The sequence below is a fragment of the Protomyctophum bolini genome (assembly GCF_963924005.1).
Source record: "Protomyctophum bolini genome assembly, chromosome: 20".
NCBI lineage: Eukaryota > Metazoa > Chordata > Actinopteri > Myctophiformes > Myctophidae > Protomyctophum > Protomyctophum bolini.
The window spans coordinates 22,853,069-22,880,816 of NC_137881.1; the positions used below are offsets into that span (position 1 = coordinate 22,853,069).

Sequence of the window (27,748 nt, forward strand, 5' to 3'; positions counted from 1 at the left end):
AGTATAAATAGAAGGAGAAGGAAACCAATGCAAGACACACCATGTGCTCACGTGCGTGTGTAGGCAACTAGGCATGCACCCTTGCGGTGAGTTCTCTGGGGTAACTGTGGAGTGCGGGACTCTGCTCCCCATTCATTCATTCATTGTCTCTGTGTTTTCATCCCAACTAAACCCACACCTGCTGCTGCTTGATCTGATGACTGGGACTATGGCAGAGAGACACTGCCACACACAGAGAGAGAGACAGACAGACAGACAGACAGAGACAGTGGGAGAGAAAAGTAAAGAGAGCAACAGACATAAAAGAGACAGAGACAGTGAGACAGAAAGAGGGAGAGAGAATGATGATTGGTGATTGAGAATGAGAATGGTGATTACCAATTTAAAAAAATGCATCTTTTGTGTGTGTCTGACAGTGAGATGAGACAGAGAGAGAGAGAAAGTGAGACAGTGAGAGAGGACAAAGACAAAATGTGAGACTGTGAGTCTCACTGTCTCACATTCTGTCTGTGAGAGAGAGCGATAGACTATGACAGACAGACAAGAGACAATGAGAGAGGACGACATACGGAATGAGAGAATGAATGAGACAGTATGTGAATTGTCAAGCTGTAATTAACTGCATACAGCCCTCTTGACTATCTCCTCCTGCACAGCCCTGTGTGTGTGTGTGTGTGTGTGTGTGTGTGTGTGTGTGTGTGTGTGTGTGTGTGTGTGTCCTCCACCAGCGCCTGTGACGCACAAAGCTGCAGCGGTGAGTCATACACAACCCCCAGGAGCCTATACCCCTCCTCTCTCTCTAACACTCCCCCCTCCCCCTCCCTCTCTCCCTCTCTCTCTCTCTCTCTCTCCCCCCTCCAATCTCGTTTGCTTTGTCCTGTTCTCCACTGTTTTGGGTCTCTCCTTTTAAAGCCAGACCACAACGTTGAATAAAGACATCTATGCTTTGCTTCATTTATGCTGCGTCGTATACGACGGTGTCGTGTGCCCGTGCCGCACATAACCATATACAAGATGTCATGGCAGGCTGTGACACGTTATGCTTGTACGTCTGACACTTTCAGCGAACGACGACCATGGCACACAACACAGTTGTGCAACATACAACCGCTGAATGGTTTCTGAACTGCTCACAGCCCTCCTCCGAGAGACAAAGCAAGTAGACAGAAATGTCGTATAATGAACCAACTATACAATATGAAGATAATGGTCAAAGGTAGCAACTTTTCCTCTCACCTCACCTCACCTCACCTCACCTCCCCCAACATGCGCATACACAACGTCGAACAAATGGACCCTAATGGGTCCATTTGGTTCAATTTGTACACTCTCAAAGTTAAATTGACATTTATTTTACAATATAAATTGGGGGTCCCAGAGATAGAAATGCCATTAAATGGGGGTCTGTATAGACTAATGCATGTCAAACTGGGGCCTTGAAAATTAACGGGTTGAGAATCACTGCTAGAGCCGTAAAAATCACTGGCACTGGCAATATCTTTGGGGGTCCGCGGGCTAATTAATGTAAATTTGGGGGTTCTTGACATGAAAAAGTTTGGGAAAGAAACACTGCTTACACCACTGCTCCTCAGTCCTCCTCCTCCTCCTCCTCCTCCTCCTCCACAGCCATGTCTCCGTCGTCCGTCCCTTCTCCTTGTTCATCTTCTCCCTCCGTTCCGTCAGTCTCTCTGAAGCGCTGCAGGGGGAAGCCGCATGCAGCCGCGTAGCTACAGTTCCCTGCATTGGGGACCATCAATGGATCCTCCATCCAGCTCCTGCAATATTAATCAGTGGTTGAAAGTAACCGAGTACATTTACTTAAGCACTGTACAATTTTGTTGCATTTGTACTTTACTTGAGTATTTCCAATTTCCAATACTTCTACTCTACTGCATCTCAGAGGCAATATTGTATCCACTATACATTTACTTTGCAGATTTTGATTATTATTACAAGACACATTAACAACTTCTACAGGTCAATCTCAATGCATTAGAATATTTTGTAAATTTTATTCCGTAATATAATTCAAAAAGTGAAACTTTCATATATCCTAAATTCATTGTGCATAAAGTGAAGTATTTAAAGCCATTTTTTGTTTTAATCTTGATGATTATGGTGTACAGCTCATGATTCATCATTATTGTGCCTAAAATGTATGCTTCGTTGTGCAGGAAACAGCCTCTCTCTCTCTCCCTCTCTGCATACATCCCACTCTGCGGGACTTAATCCTACAAAGCTGACTCAACTACATCGGCAGCGGAAGTAAAGGGCTTTCCTCTCCCTCTCTCCCTCCTACGCTATATGATGTTCAGGCATACCCCCCCCACTCCCCCCAACCCCCTCCCTCTCTCTCTGCCTCTCTCCCTCCTACGCTAAATAAAGTTCAGGCAACCCCCCCCCCCCAACCCCCTCCCTCTCTGCCTCTCTCCCTCTGCCTCGCCCTCCTTCCAGAGGCTGTGGAGATGGAAAGAGTTGTATCATCTTTATTCACTCCCAGAGGCCAATTATTTTACAGAGAATAAAGAACTCAACCGGCACAGTCTGCTATGCTACTGTATATGCTCCAAATACAATTGAATTTAGGATACAATTTATTCCTTTTAGTGGCACGGTCGGTATAGTGCTGTCGCCTCACAGAAGGTCCTGGGTTCGATTCGCGCTGGGGACGCTGTGGGCGTGCTCTCTCCTCCGCGTCATCAGTGCCCTACACCATATACCCGAGGTGGGGTTGGCGAAAGGGCCTTTCTGTGTGGAGTTTGCTTGTTCACCCCGTGTCCCCTATAGGGTAGGTACCCTCACGAAAAACATGCAGTAATCCTGATCTCTAAACTACCTCCCTCTGGGTCGGAATAACGTGTTCCTTCCACGCGCTACATCCGGCCGGAGAAACTTCCCCCTGTCAGGTGAAAAGAACCCCCCCCAAAATCGTGGGATAAAAATAAAAAAATATAATCATCATCTCTAATCCAACACCCCCTGCAGGCCCATCAGTGTGTATTTAATTAGAGCAAGGGCACGTCCTGTAAACAAGGTTTTACGGTTTACGGTTCCTTGGAATTTGTTTGGGTGTGCTCAGAGTTAACAAGAATGTGAAGAACGCAGAAGTAGTGCTTGCCATCAGGGTGATCAATTTCAAATGTTGAATCCCAATAATGCGTGTTGATGAAAAAATACGAAGCTTCAAATATGCTGTGTATAGCTTTGTATCTTTTGCATCTGCCAGTGTGAGTGCAGCATATGGTATGTCCCGTGGCTTTGTCCCTGCAGAGCTGTCTGCCTGGGAGGACATTCTTAATCGCATCGCTTCTCAACCGGAACCCCTGCAGTTTGATATGCATTAGACCAGTGGTTCTCAACCTTTTCAGGGCGTGACCCCCAAAATAATAATATTTGAACTGTTTAACCACAATCTTCTGGGAAGCGCACCTTGTTTAGAACTGCGGGTTCAGACAACCTCCGCCCTGACGCAGTTCTGATGCCGCAAGAAGCCAAAACAGTGTGAAACCATCCTCTGAGTGTGATAACAACTTTTTTAATTTATTTAGCGAATGCAAAGTCCTTAAGCCAAGCAGTACTGCCTCCTGGTCTGCTGTATGGAGGGTGATTAATCCTCCTTCCAGTCTTTGGAGAGGACAAACTTCTATGATGTGCTCCATAGTTTGTTCCTCACCACACGCACACAGTGGGCTTGGGCTACCGCTGCCCCATTTGTGGAGGCTGGCCAAGCAGGGGCCATGTCCAGTCTTGAACATATTGAGCGTAGACCACTGTCTCCTTGGGAGGGTGGTGCCAGGGACCTGTTGGTTGGGTCTGACACCAGGTGTCTGTTTGGGACCTCTTTGGACTCCCATTCCCTTTTCCAAGCTGATTGGATGGTGAAGTCAGCTGGTGGGGGGGTTCTTCCAAATTGGTCGTCTAGATAGATGGAAGTCGAGCAGTGGGTGGGTTGAATATGTTTGCATGGATTGGTAGATGGGGAGAGTCTTTGACCTTTTGAAGCATCCTTTGAGAGACTGCTGCTCGCCGGATGTGTGGGGGAGCCATGTTTGATAATACTGGGAGCCAGGGGAGTGGTGTGTAACAACTGTGATAGCCTATTATGGACTACGATTGAATGCTCATTAGTGTCTTGCCTTATTTCTCTCGTTATGTGTAAACTTTATTTTATTATTATTATTATTAACCCATATAGATTCTTCATATCCATATGAATAAAACGGCCTGGGCGATTTGTTTATTTTTCAAACACAGTTCTGTGATCTAAAATCCCCCTGGGGATTACAATGCAAATAAAAAAGTTCACGAACCTGTGGAACCCTCCGGTGCTCTATAATATAAGTCATTGTTTGTCATTTCTATCTTTTAAGGTTTTTAGTACCTAAGGTTGTTAAGGGTATACATATTTTTCGGAAAAAAGCAACAACGTTATCAGACACAGTATATGAATTATGTCACCAAATACATTTCCAGTAGATTTCCAGTGCCTGGGTCATGTGAGGGTGCGAGGGTGGGCATATTGTGTCTAGAGAAGTTGTCAAAACAGTGCGTACATCCACACAGAACGTGAATAAAATAAAGAATAAAAAACAATTCAGGCAACGCCAAATGATGACCACCACTGACAATGCCATATATGAATCAGTCTTTTCTCTGTCTCTGTCACTTGTCCCTCATGCTTCTCTCTCCCTCATTCAGCTTCCATCACGCTCCACAGAGCAGGTTTCCCATTTTAGACTTGACAACCCCCCCCCCCCCCCCCCCTCCACACACACACACACACACACACACACACACACACACACACACACACACACACACACACACCCGACATATCTGACTGCCGACTGCACACAGTCAGTCAGTGCTTGGAAGAAGTACTTGCGTGTAACCGGATATTTTCACATAATATATGGCTGAAGTGGTTAATGTAGGTTTTGTTATAATAACAATCAAAATCTACATTGACATTTTGGAGAGAGGATGGCCCGGAGAGACTGCGACCCGGGGTGGAGAGGGCTGGCAGCCCAAATCACTTCTTCCTTGATGAAGAACCCTAAAAGCGGATGCGGTAAAACATGCAAGGAGGGCTTAAGAATCCATCAAGGCAGAATGAGCGCAGAAGCATGCTCACGTCTGGTCAGACAAAGGGGGAGCCAGGCCCGGAGGCAGGATGATATAGCAACGGGTGCTGCCATCATCCCAAGAGACAGTGGTGGCTGCCACTTGGACACAGGCCGGGGTCTGATCAGCCATGGTCAGTACAGTACAGGTCGACCCAAAACAGCCAGTGACTACCAGGAAACAACACTAGTGGTGAGGTGTCCAAGTTTGTGCATCAGTAGATTAGAAGTAAAAGTATTGAATTCCAGTGAAATAAAAATACCTCAATGCAACATCAAGTACTGTACTCAAGTACAATTTGTACTCAAGTACAGCACTCGAGTAAATGTACTTACTGCTTAGTTACTTTGCACCTCTGCTCAGAGTTAAATAAAAAGCTTATTCCAGTGACCAGAAGCAAAGTTTGAGTGAAAAATGTTCACTTTCAAAAAATATATATTCAAAGATTTGCACCAAAAATAGCAGATCTACAAGCTCATAGCGCATCACAAAATATAACATAAAGAACGTATAAATAAATGGTTAAAGTGGTTAGAATATAGCTAAAAATCTAAAATGAACACAGATTCTTTCCCAGATGGACTGGGTTAAGACGGATGAGGCAGACACAGAGAGTGCATGCAGTCAACACCCTCTCACTGGAGGGAGCGAGGGTAGCGTTATGCGTTATGACAGAGTGCAGTGGTAGGGCTGTCACCATTATGACATTTTATTTGGCTTGTTATTGTCGCTCAAATCATGGTGTTTAACAATGTATTTGTGTTACTTATGTTGTTATGTTAATTTGAAATGGACATCACAATCACATTGGACGAACCAGATGCATTGCTTAAAGTGTTCATAGCAGTGCTAATTTTTAACACCCTATACATTTCAATCCAGTTTTTACTTGTTGCCGAAATTGTCAATTACTCTATTTAGTCTTGGTTTTAGTCATCACAGCTTTAAGTTTTTATTTAAAGATTTTGTCGATCAACATTTCTCGTCATAGTTTTAGTCGACAAAATAAACACTGGGCACCGACCCACAGGTTGAGAGCCACTGGCATATATATAGAGTGCAGTCGTCATCCGTTGGGTGCAGGGAGTGAAGGTGTCTTCATGACAGATTGCTCCTCTGCCCTCCTTTGACTTGCAGTAAATGATGCGGGCTTTGCTTGTTCTGTGTCGGGGGCGTCGCACAATGATCAATGTGCCCTCGCTCGCTCTCTCTGCCTCTTCTCCAGTGGAGTAAAGTAAAGTATATTTACTTTATTGAAGCAAAAAAGGAGGGCTGCAGTGTTTGTAAAGTCAACGGTGTAGGAAGGGGGGGGGGGTCTTCAGGGTCAAAATTAAGTTAAAAAAGGCCTAGTTCATCTTTGAACAAAGTTTAAAAACAAGGCAACATGTTTTCACTTTATGGCTTTCTTCCGGACATGCAGAGGATTTGTCCATCCTCACACACACACACACACACACACACACACACACACACACACACACACACACACACACACACACACACACACACACACACACACACACACACACACACACACACACACACACACACACACACACACACACACACACACACACACACACACACACACACACACACACACACCAGGGAGGAGAGCTTGTACAGTACAGTACAGTACAGTACAGTACAGTACAGTACAGTACAGTACAGTACAGTACAGTACAGTACAGTACAGTACCACTGACTTCAGACTGGTCTGACTTTTCTTACTCTTTACTGTAATGTAGGTTACTGTCATTTTGACAGATTTACTACTATACTTTACTACGATACTTTTGTGCTGTTCCTCAAGAAAAAGTTTGAATACAGGCGTGGTAGAGTAAGTATAATATGTTGTGGTCTTTACTACTTTTACGTAAAAGATCAGAGTATTCCCACCACCAATGGCGTCGTGTGATGATCAATGAGCCCTCCCTCCCCCTCTCTCTCAGTGTGCTTTCCTACCAGGCAACTGACGTTGCAGCCCCCTCACGCCTAGCGAAGCAGATGCCGCTATCTATTAGTAATGGAGAGATAGGCCCGGATACAAAGCACACACACACACACACACACACACACACACAGGAGTGTGTGGGTGGGATGAGATGCCAGCGGAGTTCCACCATCATAACGGCGGGGGGGAGAGGACATAGGGCGGGGGTGGGGTGTATGAACGATGAGAGAGGGGAGGAGATGAGGAGAGGAGAGGGGGAGTCATGGGCGATGGGAGAGCAGAGAGGAGAGGAGAGATGAGGAGAGGAAAGGAGATGAGATGAGGAGAGGAAAGGAGATGAGATGTGGAGAGGAAAGGAGAGGAGATGTGGAGAGGAGAGGAGAGGAGAGGAGAGGAGAGGAGAGGAGAGGAGAGGAGAGGAGAGGAGAGGAGAGGAGAGGAGAGGAGAGGCACTCAACTCACAATTTGATAGAGTTTTTTGCAGTGTCTCCATACATACGTCATCCATACATGTCACAATGTTTGCTGTGCTAATGAAGCCAGCCGTGGTGATTATGGCTGATGATTAGGACAACATTAAACAGCCATAAGGACTGTGGCCCCGCCCCCCCTGCTGCATGTCTTAACAGCAAAACAACTCATCACTCATACACACCCCCCCCCCCCCCCAGCTATGCATGAAACCCACATGACGGATAGATGTTTTCTGTAATTACAGCAATAATACGCACCAACGACTTTCATAGTATATCATAACTCAGCAGCACTGCAATTCTGATTGCTTCACTTTTATAGGCCTACTATAGTGCGGTAGATTGAGACGAAATTGTAAGTGAATCGTTCACTTTTTCATAAAATAATGAAACTTGGTACACATGGGGAAGACTGGATCATCGCCTAGATCTGCATATATGGAGTCGGCCAGCAACTCTACATCTCACCTCAAACCTCAAACCATAGATCTCCATATATGGATCTGACCTGTTCTGACATTCCATATGTTGATCCTACCCCACCCGTGCTTCCTCTTTGATGTCTCCCTTTTGACTGATACCCGTCCATTTAAACTCAAGAGTTTTTAACGCAGCCACGCCCGGCAGGCCCGAAAATTTACAAATTTACTACTAATTAGCACACATTTTACGCCCTACGCAGCCCTACGCGGACGTTTTGGCCATTGTCGGCCTTTATCAGAGTGCTGGAGATCACCACAGCAATGGGCAACCATGCAATTTAACAGTATCACAGAGAGCAAGTGTGTGCCCAGCGATGTTAAGAGAATGATTATTCACAATAGCAGCAGTAGACAACATAGACCACAATCCCAGTTCTACATTGTCAACGGGCTCATGTCATGGCACAGGCATTTCACTATACAGAATACAACTATTATCCCCAAAGCAGAAATAGAAATGCAGACCCAATGTCCTATCATCTCACCCACAAGAAACAGATCTGATTGCCCATTTCACACATGAAGGGAAAGATGCAAGGTTGCTACTCCTTGCAGCAGATGCTGCAAAAGGACATTACACATGTGTCAGAGCTGAACACAGAGGAGCTATGGGTGGCATTTGGGACCGGCAAGAACTTCAGTTATTCACCAAAAAAAAAAGAAGAGGGATGGAGCAAATACCCCCCAAACTAAGGATGCACTGGTGCAGCACCTCAAAATATAGCTGTTACTTGTTTCCCCTCGCTGTATAGAATATTTTGTCCCCAAAAGTGTCACACTGACCAGTTTGTTCCAGATGGTTTAAGGCCCTTCTGCATCCGATAATTCACAACCCAGTCTACAATTTGAAATAAACACCACAGAGGCTTGTGAAAATATTAACTACCAGTAGTTACTTTTGGAAAATAGTAAACGTATAATATCACTGGAAAAGGGTATATTACTTTAAGTAATATAAGTTGCTTTCTACTTTCCAACACTGATGATTAATCCCACAAGGATGAAAACTGTGCATATAAACGACCACATTAAACCAAACCAAAGTGCCTTTTAGAAGTGCGAGTCAGTTGAAAATGGCCTGTGTGTTTACGAGTGCGCTGGGAGCCAGCTGACTGCATCAGCACAGCAGCAGAGCCCCCCAGACAAACTCTAGTCATTTGGATGCTTCCCTATAAGTGCATCGCTTAACCGCTATGAGTCATCGTCGGCAGCTGCAACAGCACTGCACTGACTCGTCCATACCAACAACCAGTCATATCCAGTCTCTAACGCACTAAGCGCTGCACAATTAAGCCAGCGGTCACAGAAACAAACAGGCAATGTGCATGTTATTGTTAATGCATGATCACTGTCGCTGCGTTATGCGAATGCATTTGACTATATAGTGTTTTAAATGCATTTATGTATTTTATATACTGTTGTATATAAACTGACTGCCAGTGTGCCAAAGGCAAATTTCAATTTCATATAAGATTTAAAGGACAATAAAGTTTTTATGTTAACCACTTACTATATTAGAGCACTGTTTCCCAAACAGTGGGTCGGGACCCATTTGTGTCACGACTCGAGAAAACAATAACGTTACCGCCGCCAAAATTAGTTACATTCTCGCCAGAAAGAGACTGCATCAAATATGAGTGACTATCGTAAACGATACGGAGCCACCTCCCTGACAATATCGCCGGGTTTGTTAATTGGCATGAAAAACACAAAAATGTATAATTTTATTGCGACTGTAGGTCGCAGTTTACTATGAAAACCTGCGTTTCATGTCGGTCAGTCACACCTCGGGATGCACTCATATATGGCCGTCTCCAAAATTATATGAAGATCACGACACTGACCTCATCAAACCCTGGATAGCCATACATGGAGAAGACTGGATCATCACCTAGATCTGCATATATGGAGCCGGCCAGCAACTCTACATCTGACCTCACAGACACCATGTTGATCTGACCTCATCAAATCCTTAGATCTCGGAGCTGACCTGTTCTGAAATTCCATGTTGATCCTTTCCCACCTGTCCTTCCTCTTCGATGTCGCCCTTTGACCTCAGTCATGCGCTAACTCTGGCAAAAAACTAGAGTTCTCAACAGGCCCGAAAATTAAGGCCTGGCCCTACCTGGGCCCTAACTGGACTGGCCTGAGGCGCCACCTGGCCTTACTAACTAACCAGTAAGACGCGCAAACGCGGGAAGCGAACGCAGCTGAGACCCTGCAGATCATGTCTGTCTGTCTGTCTGTCTGTGTGTCTGTCCCGCTGTTACTGTATATGTGGACCTGGCCCCTTTTGTGCCCATATATGGAGCTGAGTGGACCTGGCCCCTTTTGTGCCCATATATGGAGCTGAGTGGACCTGGCCCCTTTTGTGCCCATATATGGAGCTGAGTGATTGCTGATGCAACACACTCCATATTTGGATAGCGGGACAGACACACAGACAGACACACAGACATGATCTGCTAGGTCTCATAGTAAGTGCTCACTGCGTTCGCAATCACTACGTTCGCAATTAGCACACATTTTACATAAAAAAAGAAGAAAAAAGGTCCATATATGGGCATTCCCAGACCTGTTGTTTCAGCGCCCAATAGGTCTTACCTGGTAAAATTAGAAAATGTGCTTGCGGTTATGGTTAGTTTAGGGATAGAGGTAGGTTGTCGTAATAACCGTCGGACCAAAACAGGTGTCGGAACTCAGTACTGCACCCGGATGACCCGCCCCATACATCCCATCCACTCTGCACCATCTAGCTAGCCCTATGGGGAAAATACACAAGTTGGTTATTGCCATAAAAGGCTGCACAATATACATATAGGCAGTGTCTCAAATCACGACAACGGGGTGAGAAACATCCAGTTCTCGTCATTCACCATATAGTAGGCCTACCATATTCAGACTCGGCACCATAGTCATTATAGTCAGTACCATTGATGATGGTACTGATTATGACATGCCATACACCATCCTGCCAAACTTTAAAAACTCATTAGCAATTACCAAACGTGCATGTGCAGCGCTCGCGCACACCGCGTGTGCAGTACACACACAAACACACCACACACACACATTGAGTGCATCATGGCACAGATTATAATGATTTATCTCTCTCCCTCCTGCTGTATTCCCATCTGTACTTGACTCAGTGAGAGGTTTGTCCTTCACCAAAAGTCTGCGTGTTCTTCACACATACCTGGACCCAACCTTTCACACGCTGTGTGTGCATTCGTAACCTGTGCTTAGACTTTATTTGGAAAGCATACAGCCTTGGACTACAGACTGGAGGTCAAAACAGCATCTGAACCCTCAAAGTCTACCTAGCTTGTAATACATTGTCTTAGCGCAGGTGTTCTCTTTCAGGCTCTTTCAGGCTGTGACCCCCAAAATAATCATATTATTTGAACTTGGGACATGCAAAATAATCATATTTGAACTGGGGACCGGCCTGATAAGCACTTGGAATTGTATTAGGAGTTGAACATTTAGTTTGAGTCGGTTCAGATAAATATTGTGGAAAATGGCAGATCTTAACAAGATCTGTAGACAAAGTTCTCTTCACAAATTCTGCCTCTTTCTTATGTTATTTGACCAATGTTTGACCAGTTCTCGTCATTCACCATATAGTAGGCCTACCATTGTCAACTCAGCACCATAGTCATTATAGTCAGTACTCAGTACCATCGATGACGGTACTGATTATGACATGCCATACTACAGTCTCACAGCGTGTCACAATGTGATGCATTGTGAGCTCGTACATCAGTTGTTTCCACTGCCGTGCTCCTTCTCTCTTCAAAAGAATGTAATGAATTAGCTTGTCATCATCCTTCTTAGAAAAGATACATCATACTGTATATTAGAGATAGTATCTTAATGTCACTTAATAACAGATATGGCCTTCCACCCTCCCCCATGATCCATCCATCCATCACTGCGGGCACAATGAGTAATGTATCTATCATCCATTAAGGAGGTGATGAAGCACTAACAACTTGACCCTATTCAGTATTTAAGTCCGACGTCATTTTGTAGTGCTATACGTTACGTCCGGGTCCAAGTGGCACCAGGTCCCGTCCGCATCTCATTGTAAAAAGAATATCTAAACGCGTGAATCTTTTTACAATGACGTTATTTTTCAGAAAGGAAGCCATTGAGGGTTAAAATGGGTCTTAATGCTTCCAACTCGAGTAGAATTATTAATGTTTTGTACATGACAAAGAAAATATATGATGTAGAGACAATAAAGACTATTATTTTATCATTATTATTGAAGGTGGTAACAGTCCATTTGCTCAGTACAATATTTCGGGGGCATATTTAGAATGTGTGTAGGCTTGAGTATGTTGAATCTAGTTTGCAAAAGACGATTTAGTTGACACAATGAAATAAAATGGCGATAGTATTCCGTGTGGGGCAGACGGCCTGTCACAGCCAGATTTGGGAGAGCAGCAGCTTTGTTGTTGCGGGGAAAGCGGTAAAATGAGACTTTCGTGGTTGTTTTTGTCTCAGATTTAGTCTGACAGAACGTCACAGTATAATTCTATGGGGACAGAAAAGCGACACAAAGTCGGACCCGGAAGTATCTCTGGAGGGGGCGCTCACGTCACGGCTAAAATACTGAATCCCCACTAGTGTGTATTTCACTATCTATCAAATCATATCCACCCCCATTTCATACAATTTGTTTTATCACAGGGACCCCAATTTACACTGAAATCCTCAGTGTCTTTAACCCATTCTGAACGGGAACCCATTTTGGTGTTGGCATCATGTTATGCTTTAGCTATTGTAAAAAAAGCAGATCTACAAGCTCATAGCGCGCCACCGAGTGGCGCACTACGAGCTTGTAGGTCTGCTATTTTTGAAAAATCGAAGAACGACTGACATTTTTAGAATCTGATCTCAGGTCAGAATGGGTTAATCAGACCAGTGTGTGTCCAGTGGAAACCTCGTATTAATCTGATCTCAGGTCAGAATGGGTTAAGAGTGTACAAATGGACTCAAAATGTCGATCTGCTACTTTTGCATTTTTTTTAATCCTGAAAAGAGATTTTTATTTTCTCAATATATGCCGTTTCCACCCGACAAGAGACGAGATATAATATTTAGGAAGTGTTTTTAGAATCGGCCTCGGGTTTTAATACAAAGATCAAGACAACACATTGAAAACAGCTATCAAAGAGTTAAGACCGGACGGGAAGGAAATCATGCGTTAGTGTCAGATGCTGTTGAAAAGCAGCGGACAGACTCGACAGAGCCAACAAAAATGTCACGCTTTATAGATGCTTAATCGTTCATACATTTCATCTCTTTGATCGTTCAAGAGGATTTCATGTGATGTTTCAAAAGCAACCTGCTTTGAAGCACATGAAAGATGAGGGAGCTATTAACAGGGCAGTGCCCTTGGCCCAACAGAATGCAAGGAAAAGGTCATTTGAGGGAGCGTCTACGGGTGAAAGCAGTACTTGTGTTTCTTTTACTTAAAGGTTTCATGACATTCATTTTCATTTCTTTTTCGTTTCTTTTTTTAGGTTTTATGACCTCAGTTACACCCAAAATACCTGAACTTTGAACATTCAGTGGATGTTCTGTGGTCTGGAGTTTTCTCTGGGGTTTGGAAGCCTCAAAAGGCTGCAATGAAAGCAGGCAGTGAAAACAGTGACATCTGCTTGCAAATCCCATTGACATATATGGGATTTGCTGGCTCTTACATCACAAACAGCAGGAAAATCAGAGCACTTGTTTGAGCCAGAAAACCCCAGACCACAGACAATCTCCTGAATGTTAAAAGTTCAGGGTTTTTGGGTGCAATTGAGCTCAGAAAACCTAAAGAAAATTACAAAAACTTTTTTCTTATGTCACAATCCCTTTAAATGCACTGTCGGGGCTTCTCAAAGTGGGTGCCAAGTCCAGCGGCGCCTCAGAAAACTTTGATAATATTTGGAATTTATCAATGTCACTTCAGGAAGTTCATTTTAACCAAAATGGACCCGAGTTAAAATATACTTGTGCGTTCATTAACAGCCTACAGTGAACCAAGTCTCTTCACCAAATATAGCAGGTCTACAAGCTCACAACGTTTTTGGTGAATGTTCCCCCTAAAACAGGAATTCTGTGGTTTGATTGATTGAAATCTTTATTAACAGTTTGCAGAATTACAGTACATTTCAAGCACAAACTCAATACAAAGACTGTTAACTGTGAGTGGACGACCCAATTAAGCCTTACACTTGTTTACAACAGGGTCCACATTGTTCAATTCATCAAAACATTTAGAGACAAACAAATAGACACTTCTATGTAGTTAAAGAACAGAACAGGAATTCATCATATAGGAAGCGAAAAGGGAAAAAAAAGTATATATACAGTGAGGGGAACAGGGGGATAAAAGAAAAGAAAACGAAAGACAGAGTGTAGGGCGCCTGCACACAACACCATGCGTTGATGCCATGTGTGCATATGTGCAGGCACCCAACACCACGTCCATACAAAAACATAGTACAATCCATAGTACAAAGACAGAGTGTAGGGCGCCTGCACACAACACCATGCGTTGATGCCATGTGTGCATATGTGCAGGCACCCAACACCACGTCCATACAAAAACATAGTACAATCCAGATACAAATTCAGCTTTTACAGAGTTTACAGAGGCCAGTTTCGAATTGCAGCCATCCGTAGGTGCCCTTTGAGAGCAGTTTTGAAGGAGCCAAGGGATTCACATGTCTTAATGACTGTTGGTAGGGCGTTCCACATTTTGGTCGCATAGGAGCGAAAAGAATTTAGTCCCTTGTTTGTGCCGAATCTGGGTTGTACATGGTTTGTTGCACTCCCTCTGGTGTTGTGGGTGTGGACTTCGTTTACATTAAGGAAGTATTTAGACAGGTACATGGGTATCTTGGTGGTGTATCTAATCTTGTGGACCAGACCCATTGCAAGATGCTGTACTCTGTCGTCGACCCTAAGCCATCCCAGCCTGTCAAAGTGGGCAGGGGTGAGGTGGGTTCGGGGGGTGAGGCCAAGTAGGAGCCTGACCAGTTTGTTTTGGGAGGTCTGGAGCCTTGTTTTAAGGGCCTTTGAGGTGCTGTGGTACCAGGAGGTGGATGCATAGTCAAAGAAACCTTGTACAAGGGCTCCTGTTAAGGTCTTCAAGGTGTTTTTGTCGACCAGTGAGGAGATCCTGTAGAGGAATCTTGTTCTTTGATTGACTTTTTTGATTACGTTGGTGGCCATCTTATCACCGGAAAGATTGGCCTCCAGGATGGAACCTAGGTAGGTAATTTGATCCTTCCGTGTGATAATATCATCACCAACTCTAACCAAGAAGCCATCTGCCTTTTTGAGATTACTATTTGATCCGAAGAGAATGGATTCAGTTTTTCCCAGGTGTAAGGATAGTTTGTTATCAGCGAGCCAGGTGCAGATTCTACCGAGTTCAGAGCTGAGGGTCTTTTCAACCTGCAGTTTGTTCCTGTCCGAGACCAGCAGTGCTGAGTCGTCTGCGAACAGGAACAAGTTGCAGTCACAAGCTGAAGTCATGTCGTTTACATATATTAGGAACAGTAAAGGCCCTAGTATGCTTCCTTGTGGGACGCCACAGCTCACTGGGAGGGGGGGGGACAGTGTTCCGTTCACTTCCACCATCTGTTCTCTCCCCTCCAGGTAGGATTGCATCCAGCTCACTGATGTGCTATCAAAACCAATAGCTTTAAGCTTGTTAACCAGTATGGAGTGGTTCACGGTGTCAAAAGCCTTTTGGAGGTCCAGCATGACCATGCCGCAGTATTTTCCAGCATCCACCTCGTGTTTGATGTGGTCGCTCAAATAGAGAAGGCATGTGTCAGTGGAGTGGGATGTTCTGAAACCAGATTGGAACTCGTACAACAATTTATTAGTGGCAAGATACTTTTCAACCTGTTCATAGACTATTTTTTCCATCACTTTCGAGATGGAGCTTAGAATAGAAATAGGGCGGTAGTTGCCGGGTTCTAATTTGCTCCCTTTTTTGTACAGGGGGGTTACTTTGGCCAGTTTAAAATCAAATCATGGTTTAAGTGGTTAAGTTACGTATACAAGTCGTTTTCAGTCTGTCCTAATGCAAACAAAGATTCTCTCCAGTTTTTGGTCTTTGGTCCATGTTTTACTAACTATAAATGCACCAAGTCTCTGTATGTACAGTACATATACGTACGTATGTGTGACTTGTGTGTATACGTCTGAACAATGCTCAAAAGAACAGATCTACAAGCTTCATGTAGATCGTCTATTTTCAGCATGAAACCATGTCTAAAATCAGCATTACAACACCATCAAGGCCTGTAAACCTATACAAAAGACTATAACTAAAACTAAATTAAAAATTACTGTCAAAAACAACACTAGACCTGAGCCAAACCACTGCACTGCATGTAGGAATTTTCCGGTTTATCCCAGATTTGAATCCGGGCCTCCTGCGGAATGCTGAATGTTTTACCATCGAGCCAATAGAGCCGTCTGATCTTGAATTTGAATCTTGACCTTCAGGTCAAATCAGAAACATGGATGGTGTCAAAGGTCACAATGTCCGATCGACATTCTTCGATCGATATATAAAACTAATTATTTCGTTTTGGGTCTGAGAGGCTAAATGTCAGTAAATGGTGGTCCGTGCAGGCTCAAATACCCAATAAATAATTGTCCTTGATATGAAAAAGGTTGAAAACCACTGTATTAGAGCCAAATGAGTATCTGGCCCTTTAAAGAACCCCCCCCCCTCCGCCCCTGACAGCCCATTCATTGTGTACAAGCATTTTTTGTGAATGGGATGCAGAGAGAGAAGGGAGGGGGGGGGGGGGGGGGGGGAGTGAGGCAGACAGATAGAGAAAGATGGATGATGTGTAGGTGCAGGCTGAGGGGGAGGAATCCCCCTGCACCCGATATACCAACAGACATTTTGCTTGTTGCGGCGCAAGCGTGCAGAGCTGCAATTTTCACTACTTTGTGTGACTTTTTGTTAAATAAGTTCTATAGTTGTGTGTGCTTGTTAAGTAGGCCTAAGATCTATTTTGCAATAATAGCTAAAGTATAACATAATACTTGAAACACCAAAAGGGGTTCCCGCCAAGAAACTACATTGATAAATGAACGCAAGGATTTTGCTCTGTGTAAGATTACAACAGAAAGGGTCCCATTTGTACACCGACCGTGTCTCTGAATGCCAACACATTCTGGCAACAGAAACAAACCGATGACTATTGAATTTCAGATTTTTCTCCCTTAAAGCAAGTCGGCGGACTATATTTGTGTTATTTTATTCTGCTTATGTGGATAAGGCAACTATGACAGTGCCTATAGATATTAATAGTAAAGAGCAAGGTTTCTTATTTTAGACATCTCACCATCAGCACTGACTATATTGTAGGTATAGGCAGGTGCGGGTGGGATGGACGACAGACAGACAGACAGACAGACAGACAGACAGGGGCTTAATGCAGCAGGTTTCCGCAGTCAGTCCCCTCCCTCCTCTCTCTCTGTCCTTGGACCGGTTCATAGTGGCCAAAAGCCAGAGCGACAGCCACCCCATAGACCAGACCAGACCAGACCAGACCCAGATCAGAACGTGACGATAAGGCTACATCTGGTCCAGCCCGCGGCCCCGCGCCGCAACTTAATAACTCACATATTTCACATTTCACCATTTTCCTCACGGCAGATGCATGGGGGAGAAAATAAATCGATCTGCCATTTTCTGCGAAAGCTTTCCCCACAACAGAAAACAGAGAATAACCACTAGTTGAGGGACTCCGCCGCACTCCGGTTACAAATATGAAGTTTAAGTGGTTAAATGAGAATGCTATTATGGGGCATCATGACTGACTGAGACCACATATATGACGCCCCATGGCCCTGCCTGTTGGATGTACAAGCAATAATGTCCAATTATGTATTTATTATGGACCATACAAACCATACCAAACAATTTCATCTCGAGTACAGCCTATACCAAAGGGGCAAAAAGCTGCAAAATCATCCCCCACCCCATTCCTCTCATTCTCTCTACCCCCCCAGAAATACTATTTCATTCACAGTTTCCCTTCATTCATCAGCTTGTGTGCACTGCAGCGTATCAGCAAAGAGCACGCCTCAGTTCGATCGAAGGGGTGGGGGAGGGGCGAGACAGAGAGAGAGAGGTGATGTGGTGTTTTGGAGCAGAGGAGAGGAGAGGTGGGGAGGGGAGGGTGAATCTTATCAATGAAAATGCTCCCGGCTTACGTCAATGGGGGGCCACTGACGTATCAGGTCACGTGGCTCAGGGGAGGGAGGGGCGGACGACTTTATAAGCATCCGGCGCTCTCCGAGGTGCTGAAAATACCCCGGACAAAAAGCAGCAGCCCGTGCATGCATGCATGCGTCACCACAGAGCCACGGTAAACACCAGTCTAGAAGTACCGAAGCACGTCAGGCACAGAGGGAAGACACAACGCATCCACATGCAGAGACTGACTGCCTGTAGACAATGCTGTAGACATATTGCTGAATGCTGACAGCTGTGTATGCTTGTCATCTCCCGTGCGTACAAACACATACTTTAATGCGCTGAGCTTGACAGAAGGAAGAGCTTGGTCTTGGACGGAGGCAAAGAATAACAAGGAATCCCCCCACATCAGCTCTCTCACAAAAGGTATGTGCTGTACGACATATGTATTATTATTATTATTATTAATTGTATTTTTCTTTTGTTTCTAGGCTAGTTTCCAGTTTTTTTGTTTCTCTGCTTGGTGCTTTCTTTATAACTTTCTTTATAACATAACTCAGTAGCCTATGACTGTAATGGGAACTGGGATATTTTACTTTTCTACATTTCTACGTTTTAGAAGCAATGCTTGATAGAGTCACTGGTTTAGTTGACACGAAACTATATCCTTAATTCCATAATCACCACCATGCATCATCATCAATCAACACCATCACTTTCATATGACAGTATGACACGTAGCCTATACAGTATACGCCCCTTTTAATGACAATAATAATAATAATAATCTCCCCATCTGGCATCAGTTTTGCCTTAAGCTGCATGTAAAGTTTCATGCATAAAGTCTTGGCTTCACAACTTATTTATATTGTATATCAAGTAGACTGTTTATCCACCTTCATCGTGTGTGTGTGAGTGGGCGTGTGCGTGTGCGTGTGCGTGTGTGTGTGTGTGTGTGCGTGTGCGTGTGTGCGTGCGTGCGTGCGTCAGGGGCGGATTTACTGTAGGCAAAGGCAGGCAGATGCCTTACTTTACAACTGGCCGTTTTCAAAAGGTGCTGAAAATGTGTGTGATGCAAAAGTGTGAGGGGAAAAACTAAAAACCCAGATTTTCCCTTAATAGAGATCATTATTGCAGCATGATTGCTCAAACAACATTTATGGCTGCGTTATAGCGCATCATTTGTCCGCACCCAGAGTTCATCATAAACATCGTCATCTCTCTTTTGTCAACATATCTCTCTGTCTGTCGGGTGGAAACCTTGTATGTCCAAAACTGTACTTTTCAGGTTTCAAATTCAAAAGCAACAAAAGCGGCAGATCTAGAAGCTCATATATAAGAGCGTGCAGATCTGCATTCTGCAACAATTGGGTACTTTTGAGCTTGTGTGTGATGTTGCATGATCATCACAGGGTTTACATTTACGGAGGAACACGAAACACGACAAGCTAGAATATGGGGATTATAGGTTTCTGACCGACAGCAATGATATGCAATGGCCACGGCATGAGGTCACTGCACTGTGCAGTGTTTAGACTGATGAGACAAGCCATCTGTGTCATTATGATAGGATAGACATGCAGGATCAGGATCTGTTAATCCCTCGAGGTTGGATGGGGCACAGTTGTATTAATGCAACATACAGATTACGCCCACAGTTCCCTCTGGGACAATTGTTTTATCCGGATGATCATATTAAAAGGGTGAAATAGAGATGATTGCCGCGTCTGCCAATAAGCTGAGATGATATATCTGTGGTTAATTAAGGGTTTCTTCACTTTATATTAGAACAAATCTGCCTCTGCACTTGTTACACCTAAAAACGTATAGTTTCAAGCAACTTGTTTTTTTGCACTGTGATCCAATTAACATAATTAAAGTGGCTATGATAAGATTGTCGCTACGGTGCACACTCTTCATTAAAGATGGGCGGTCGGTGGCGGTCGGTCGCATGATTGGCTAATTACTAGGTTGCTAGGGAGACAGAATTGTTGAAGTCTGCTCTGTGGATAGGATAAGAATAGAAATTATAAGTAATAGGAATAGGAACCGGAATAATAATAGTTATAGCAATAGTTATGTAGCCTAGTATAGTTCATATTTATTTAGATAAGATATTTGAGAGTTAATCTCTGAGTAAGCGTGCGTGTGTGTGTGTGTGTGCGTGTGTGTGTGTGTTTGTATGTGTGCGTGCGTGCACTGCCAGTCAGATTGAAAAAGGAGTGCGAGATACCACACGCTCCCCCATCCATCAAACTATACAAATGGCGTCTCTGAGGTATATACCGACTCCGAGACTCGAAGGGACAATGATTTACGAAGGTTGTGGGTTCGAACCCTGCCTGGTTCAGCAAGGGCATGCGGTCGCAACGGGTTCCTAACGCCAAATGAAATGGGTTCAGATCTGAGGAGGCGTGTCTGAAGCCTGTCCTGGACGTGAAAACAAATCCATCCCCATCGGTACATAACTCAGACGGCACTGAGTCGACTGAAGGTGACATCGCAGCGCTCCGCAGCGCAACTCGGTCGCTTTATAGGTCGCTCGGCAGTCGGCAGTGCCTCTCGGGACTCAAGTAACCTTCAGGCGGGCACGCCTACGATGCAACCCCACTGGTTTTCCAATTGTACAGTGACAGTTTGTTAGCATCGTCTTATATTTCAGTTATGAAAATGTACACATGGATTGCATGCTGTGAAGTTGATAGACAAGAAAAGTTCCAGATTTAAGTGAACTGCCTACCTTTAATAAAGATTTTCTTGACAGTGAATCCGCCCACATTAAATGGATATTGAAAGACTCAACCAAGCCCCAGGAATAGAACATGACATAACACTCCTTCTTAACATCCTGTCATAAAATCATAAAAGAATCACTATGTCATTATGGAGCTGCCCGATATATATATTTTTAGGAGACAGGCTGTCTTGCATCGACGAGGCATTGATGTAGTTTAGTTTGTGCCTACTCAACCCCATTAACCATGAACATATAATTCTATAACTATATTTTTTAGATCTCTCTGCTGTCTGGAAGAAACCACCTAACTCCAAAATGTATTTTAAAAACAAAACAATACTGCCTCATCAAAGTTGGTGTTGTGACTTTATATATTGTCAATTACTTGCATGAGAGGGGGAGAGGTGGTGGAATTAGTCGTTTTCACAGACAGTTTGAGGGTCCAATGGAGTTAAGAGGTTTTGTCCGATGCACTTTTTACTACTTTTCATTGGTTCAGTATTGATTAGTTAGGTGGTTTCCTCCCGATAACAATATATTTTTATATTTTGAAAAGGTTTGGAACAAAGAAAAGGGTTAAAAGCAGATATTCTATATTATTGCTACGTTTGAAAGTTCTTTAACATGTTTTCCTCTTTTGTTTTTTTCCACCACCAGCTGTGTGCCCCATCCTGAGCGACCATGCTCGGGTGCCACCATGCCTCAAGTGCCCTTACGCTCTTGGTCCTCCTGGTCGGGGCGTCCTTCATCCCCCTTTCCACGCAGATCCCCATCAACTCCCTTGGATTTGACAGCAGCCGACACAGGACTGCCACTCCTGGGCTGGCGGAGGGTGCGGGGGACACGGCGGGGCGGGACGATCAGATGAGCTCCTTGCCAAAAGGAGGGGCGACAGGAGAGGAAGGGGAGGAGGACGACGATGAGCTCTTCAAAGACATGGATCCCAAGACATTAGCGGCGCTCTTACTGGAGGCGCTAAATAAGCCCCAGGCAGAGAGGAGGACGGATGGGGGAGAGCAGGAGCGCACAGAGGAAGCGAAAGCGGAGCCCGCGGAGGCGACAAAGGAGGAAGGGGAGGCAGCGAGAGCAGCGGAGAGAGAAAACCGCGACAAAGACCGCGACGGACGACACGAGCTGGAGCTGGTGATGGCCGCTGCGGCCGCGCAGGGGAAAGAGGAGCGGGAGAGACAGGAGGAGGAGGAGAGGAAGAAAAAGCAGGAGGAAGAGGAGAGAATGACAGAGAGAGTGACGAGCCGCACCACGAGTCAGACGGTGCCGGTGAAAACAGAGCAAGCTTCCAACCCTTCCGATGGGGGCGGGGAGGAGGTGGGAGCTAGTGATCTAGCGCCGGGAGCTCCCCCCGCACGCCCACGCACGCCAGCAGCCACAGGCGATCCCCGGCAGAGCAACGAAGAGGAGGAGCAGCTGAGCCCGGAGGAAGTGCAGAACCTGGAGAGGATGATGAAGAAGTTTCAGAGTTACAGTGCCGCCACCAAGAGGGAGAGAGATTCCCAGGTTGGCGAGAGGGAGAGCAGGGGGGGCTTCAGCCCCTACAATGAAATCCAAGCCGCGCACAAAGGGGCCATGTCTAAGAAGAAGCTGAAATGGCAGGAGGAGACGCAGAAGGCCATGCACGTCCCGACGTTCAAGGGAGGCAATTTCATGGACGACTTCCAAGACAACAACCTCGACGACAACACCAACGACGCGGCGCAGAGCCCCCCTCTGCCGGAGAACGACGTGATGGAACAGGACGAGCCTGAGGGAGAGGATGAGGACGACGAGGAAGAGGAGGAGGAGGTATTGAGCCCCGCAGAGGAGGAGGCGAGGGCCAAAGCCGAGCAGGAGGAGGTGCGGAGGCAGGCCGCCGAGGCACAGAGGGCCAAGATGGAGGAGGAGAAGTTGGCCGACATCGCCTCGGACATGCTCCTCCAGTACATGGTCAAGCAAAATGGCGGCAGGAACAGGAAGTACGGAAAGTACTCCTCGTCTCAGTCCAACGCAGCCGAGGACAAGCGCTCCGACGAGGAGCAGGAGGCGACGGACGACGACGACGACATTGACCCCCAGACCATCGACAAGCTGATCGAGATCTCCAGCAAGCTCCACCTCCCCGCCGATGACGTCGTCGACATCATCAGCGACGTGGAGAAAAAGAAGAAGAAGGACGTGGCGCTTGAGATGGGGTCACCGCCCCCTCGGCAACGGCCCCTAATGCCCATGTCGTCTTCTCAATCATCCTCGTCGTCCATCAACGGCATTTCGGCATCACAGATGGCAGCCGCTCTTAATAGCGTGCCGTCGTCTAAGCAAGACCCTCAGGCTGTAAACCCTCTCAAGGCCTGGTTTCTGGAGCCACCGCCCAGCAAACAGTCACTGGCCAGCGAGGAATTCTGGACCAGACCCCAGAAGCCACTGTCAACCGCTCAGGATTTCTGGCTCAAACCACAGAAGTCCTTTCGGGCCAGTTATACGCCTTACACCCCTTACTCGTCCTACTACCAACAGAAACCCTATCGCGGCTACTATCCCATTTACTTCCCTCCTCCTCCTCCTCAAAATGCCAAACCGCGCTACTACGACCCCAGACCTGCCCTCACCCTCAACAACCTCCTGGGCAGTTCGGCGTCAGACTACGACTACAATTTCGGCCCAAAGCGGCGCTTCCGCAACTGGGTCCAAGTTAGGCCCAGGAAACCTCCGGCGAGCCTTCGGCGAAACCCCTACTATGCAGACTACGTCTACTCGTCGTACCCGAGGACATTCCAGCAGGCGGCGCCCCTCCCCAAGCTACGCTCGCCTCCCCGGCTGGCCGGAGGCGCTCCTCGCCGGCGGAGCGGGTTCTACTACCGGCCCCCGGCGCCCGCCATGACCAGAGGCGGTGATTACTACGGACAGAGAGGGAACCAGGCAGAGGGCGTCGACGACGCCCGCCTAGAGAACTACATTCAGCAGATCCTCATGAAACGGCCGCAGCTGGTCCAGTGAAGGACCGATTGAGGTGCATGTGGGAGGAGAGCAGAGAACGAAAGACTTTTGAGATTTTGTTTGGTTTCGTTTTAGTTCACTTTTCTGGTGGCCCATTTTGATTTAGTTTTGCCCTGTGTATTTCCTGTGTTCTTGGTCCGTTTTTTATAGTGTACACAGTTTGGCGTGCAAACTACTTTCGTTTCAAGATTGCTCTTTGATTCAAATGAGACTGTGGTTCTAAAGAGCAGAGCATGGGACGAACAACAAAAAGTCTCCCCCTTGGAGGAACAGACAGACAGACATGGTCACACTACAGTCTAGAACCCTCCATTGGACCACCCAGCGTAATGGCCTTCTCGTTCGCCATGTTTGGACATTCGGAAATGACTGAAATGGCAGATTGTCAAACATGTCGTCGTCTGTGCTGTCAAAGAGCCGTTATACTATGTCGAGTGTGACTGTGGAGCATTGAAAATAGCCGATCAACACGCAACTACGCGTAGGGTTTAAACAGGCTTTAAGAATCTGTCAATTATTCATACAAAGAGAGAGGAGTAAAAAGGTTACTCGTACACGGACGGAAACGTTATTTCAAATGTTTGAACTGCTTAAGTCTTAAGGGGTGCCTAAACCAAACGGCCTTGGTAAATGATTCGCTAAATTTGCAAATATTAAAGAACAAATTCAAACCCAGAAACGGTCAACAATCATACAGTACCATACAGGCGTATGACATGCATTCGGCTTTTGGTAAACATTTTGAGACCGGATGTAAAAGCCTTATCTCATGTTTTTTAAAGGGCAGGGATATTTATAATTGTTAATCGTTTGTAGAAAAATGAACTAGCTATATATATATATACTGTATACTATTGCACCTTTTCATATAATACATATCATTAGTGTGCCCACCAAAGCTCTTTATAATGAAATATTACATGGAAAAAGCATATTTCATACAAAGGGCTGTGAAAGCCACAGTGCGACTATTAAAGGTTCGGATGACTCATACCTTTACATAACTCCAATTACCTTGTTGCCATGGTGTCATTCGCAGGGTCAGAATGGGTATGGAATCCTTTACAGTCCGGGCTTTCTTCCACAGAGTCCAGCCAACTGGAACCTTGTATGTCCAAAGCAGTGGTGGAAAAAGTACTCCAATGTTTTACTCAAGTAAAAGTATCAATATTTTGCTAGGTCTGCTAGTATCAATACTAGGAGACCCACAAGCTCACAATGCATTGCATACAGTACTTAAGTACTGTACAGTACTTGAGTAAATGTACTTACGGTAGTTACTTTACACCACTGGTCCAAAGCCATTACTTCTCAGGAGAAAGGGGGAAAAAAAGAACCTGTGGAACACTATATTAATATATTATTAAGTCACACAAACAGTACATGGGTAATTCATTGCTAATTTTGTACGACACTCTCACACAAGAGAGTATAAAATAGGGCATCAATTAATGAAAATAAACGTACAAAAATGAAGTACGGCAACGGCAATACAAGGTTTCTGCCCAGCTGTGACTCTGCGGACAACAGGGCCAAGGAAAGGTTTTCTATCGTGCCAACAAATGCCCTGACATCAGACTGGAAGCGTGTCCTGTACAATTTGACCCAAGACCCGTCAAAAGCAGTGTCTCATTTCCCTATACATTTTCATTACTTACTGTACAGTATTGTCCATCTGTTATTTACATTACAATGTCGTCTTGGCTTTTATACCGCATGGTCATCCTTTTTTGACATTTGAATTGAATGTTTTTTATACTTTTCTACACAACAATTGTAAATGTAACGCGTATACATTCCATACATTTAAAGGACGCGGTTTAAAATGTCGTTGCCTTATTGTTGGGTGCATTTTCTCTGTAAAGCATTCTATTACATCTTATCTTATCCACGAACAGATCGAATGGGTTCATTAATCGTTTTATTTCTGGAATGTAGGTAAATAACCAATTATTTCTTATAGACTGTTCTAAACCAATGATTTTTCAACTTCAAGGACCCCCCTTTGTATGCATTAGACCAAGGGTTCCCAAATCTTTCAGGCTGTGACCTCCCGAAATAATCATATTTGAACTGGGGACCCCCCCACCCTGATAAGCAATTGTAGGCATTGCATTTAGTTTGACTTGGTTCCACAGATAAATAGTGAAAATAGCCAAACTAAAAGCTCACAACGCCTCACGCTTGCACGCATTGTGAGCTTGTAGATCGTCTATTTTCAGTATAGTATTTATAGTATAGTATCTTTCTTACTAATGTTTGCCAATTTGGTATTCAAACTAAATTCCTTAATTTATGACTTTATAAATGTGCAGAAGGTTTGTTTACCTTTTAGCTAGAAAACAATCTTAAGCTAATCATCTGGGGACCCCCTAAAGTCCCCCAATTTGGGAACCACCGCATTGACTAACATAACTCTTGCAGTTACAGATCTTTAAGGGTCCATTTGATTCCCATCTGTCAATCATTTAGCTGGGGGACCCCAAGGAACACCCTCAAGGACCCCTGGGGTCCCTGAACCTCACTTTGAGAACCACTGACTGTTCTAAACAATAAAGAGGAGATTATAATATTGCTGTTCATTTGCCGGCTATCTGGCGTTCACATTTAACTGAAACGTACTGAAGGCTCCGAGATTCCACTTCTAAATGACTCTAGTGCTGTGATGATGTGATTATCAACCTTATTTATTTGTTAAGTGTCCAAGAAGAATTGGGTTGGTACCAATCTTGGATCAGGAATCAAATTCAGGGAAGAAAATCAATAAATAAGCATAGCTAAGCTTCCCTTTTTCAATGGCATCTGTGATGAGAATCAACATTTATTGTTAAATCTTATTAATAATGGAGAACTGATTCCTTTTAATTGTTAATTCATCTCTTTGTAACCGTGAGTGTACAAATGCACATCTCTTCCTTTGTAATACAAAGAATTAGCAGAAGCGAGATGTTTACCAACATGAACCCCAAGTCACTTTCGCTGAAGAGTTTCGGTCAACAACATAGCATTTTCTCATTTTTTATAGAAATGTGTTTTTATAGTGAAAGAATGGGGCGAGACAGATGAAAATGGTGATGGCGAGAGGAGACAAGGGGGAGGGTAGTGTCTGCACGTTTATCTGTACTTGCATTCTAAAATGTATCGCTTCTTCCGAAGACTTAACAAAGCATCCCGAAAAAAGTATAAAAAAAAGAAATCTAAAAGATAACAGAAAACAATGACGTATAGCGTACCTGCCGAGTCCCTGTGTTGAGTCTTGTAATGAGAAACTGTCGTCCATGGTCTTTCTAGGTGTACTTTGTTGTATGGTACGGTGATAGAACATGCGTCCGCAGGATATGTACTGTAAATATGATGCATGTCCAACGACTAGTTTTGCTACACAGAGAGAAACAAATAAAAGTCAACTATTTTTTATTAAGAAAAGGTTTCTTTGTTTGTTTGAGTGTTTGCAATTATTCCATTCAGCACATTTAACGAGTGGTGGAAAAACTACTCAATTGTTTTACTTAAGTAAAAGTATCAATATTGCAAAGCAGAAATACTCTTTACAGTAAAAGTACAACTCTGGAATAAAAAACTTACTTGAGTAAACATACAAAAGCAATGGTATCAAAATGTACTTAAAAGTACCAAAAGTAGATAGTAGGCCTACTCACTATGCAGAATTTCCCACTTGGCCATTTCACAAGTGTATAAAATGTCTACAAATAATTTGAAAATAACAAATCTACTTGTAGATTGGCTATTTTC

General features: G+C 44.6%; 2 protein-coding genes across 2 annotated transcripts in view; one reads left to right on the top strand and one right to left on the bottom strand.

Moving 5' to 3' along the window:
* Positions 1-1,736: 1,736 nt before the first annotated feature.
* ap1s1 (adaptor related protein complex 1 subunit sigma 1) overlaps positions 1,737-27,748 on the bottom strand; it is a 54,433-nt gene continuing 28,421 nt past the window's right edge. Inside the window, exon 7 of the mRNA XM_080792813.1 lies at positions 1,737-1,775. Within this exon, the coding sequence (XP_080648939.1) occupies position 1,775 (1 nt within the window). The 3' untranslated portion in view covers positions 1,737-1,774. The remainder of the gene's footprint in view (positions 1,776-27,748) is intronic.
* vgf (VGF nerve growth factor inducible) lies at positions 21,689-27,236 on the top strand (the record flags this gene model as incomplete). The annotated part of the gene is made up of 1 exon (XM_080793056.1): positions 21,689-27,236. One exon carries the CDS (start codon positions 21,689-21,691, stop codon positions 23,993-23,995), a length of 2,307 nt encoding a protein of 768 aa, XP_080649182.1. The 3' UTR covers positions 23,996-27,236.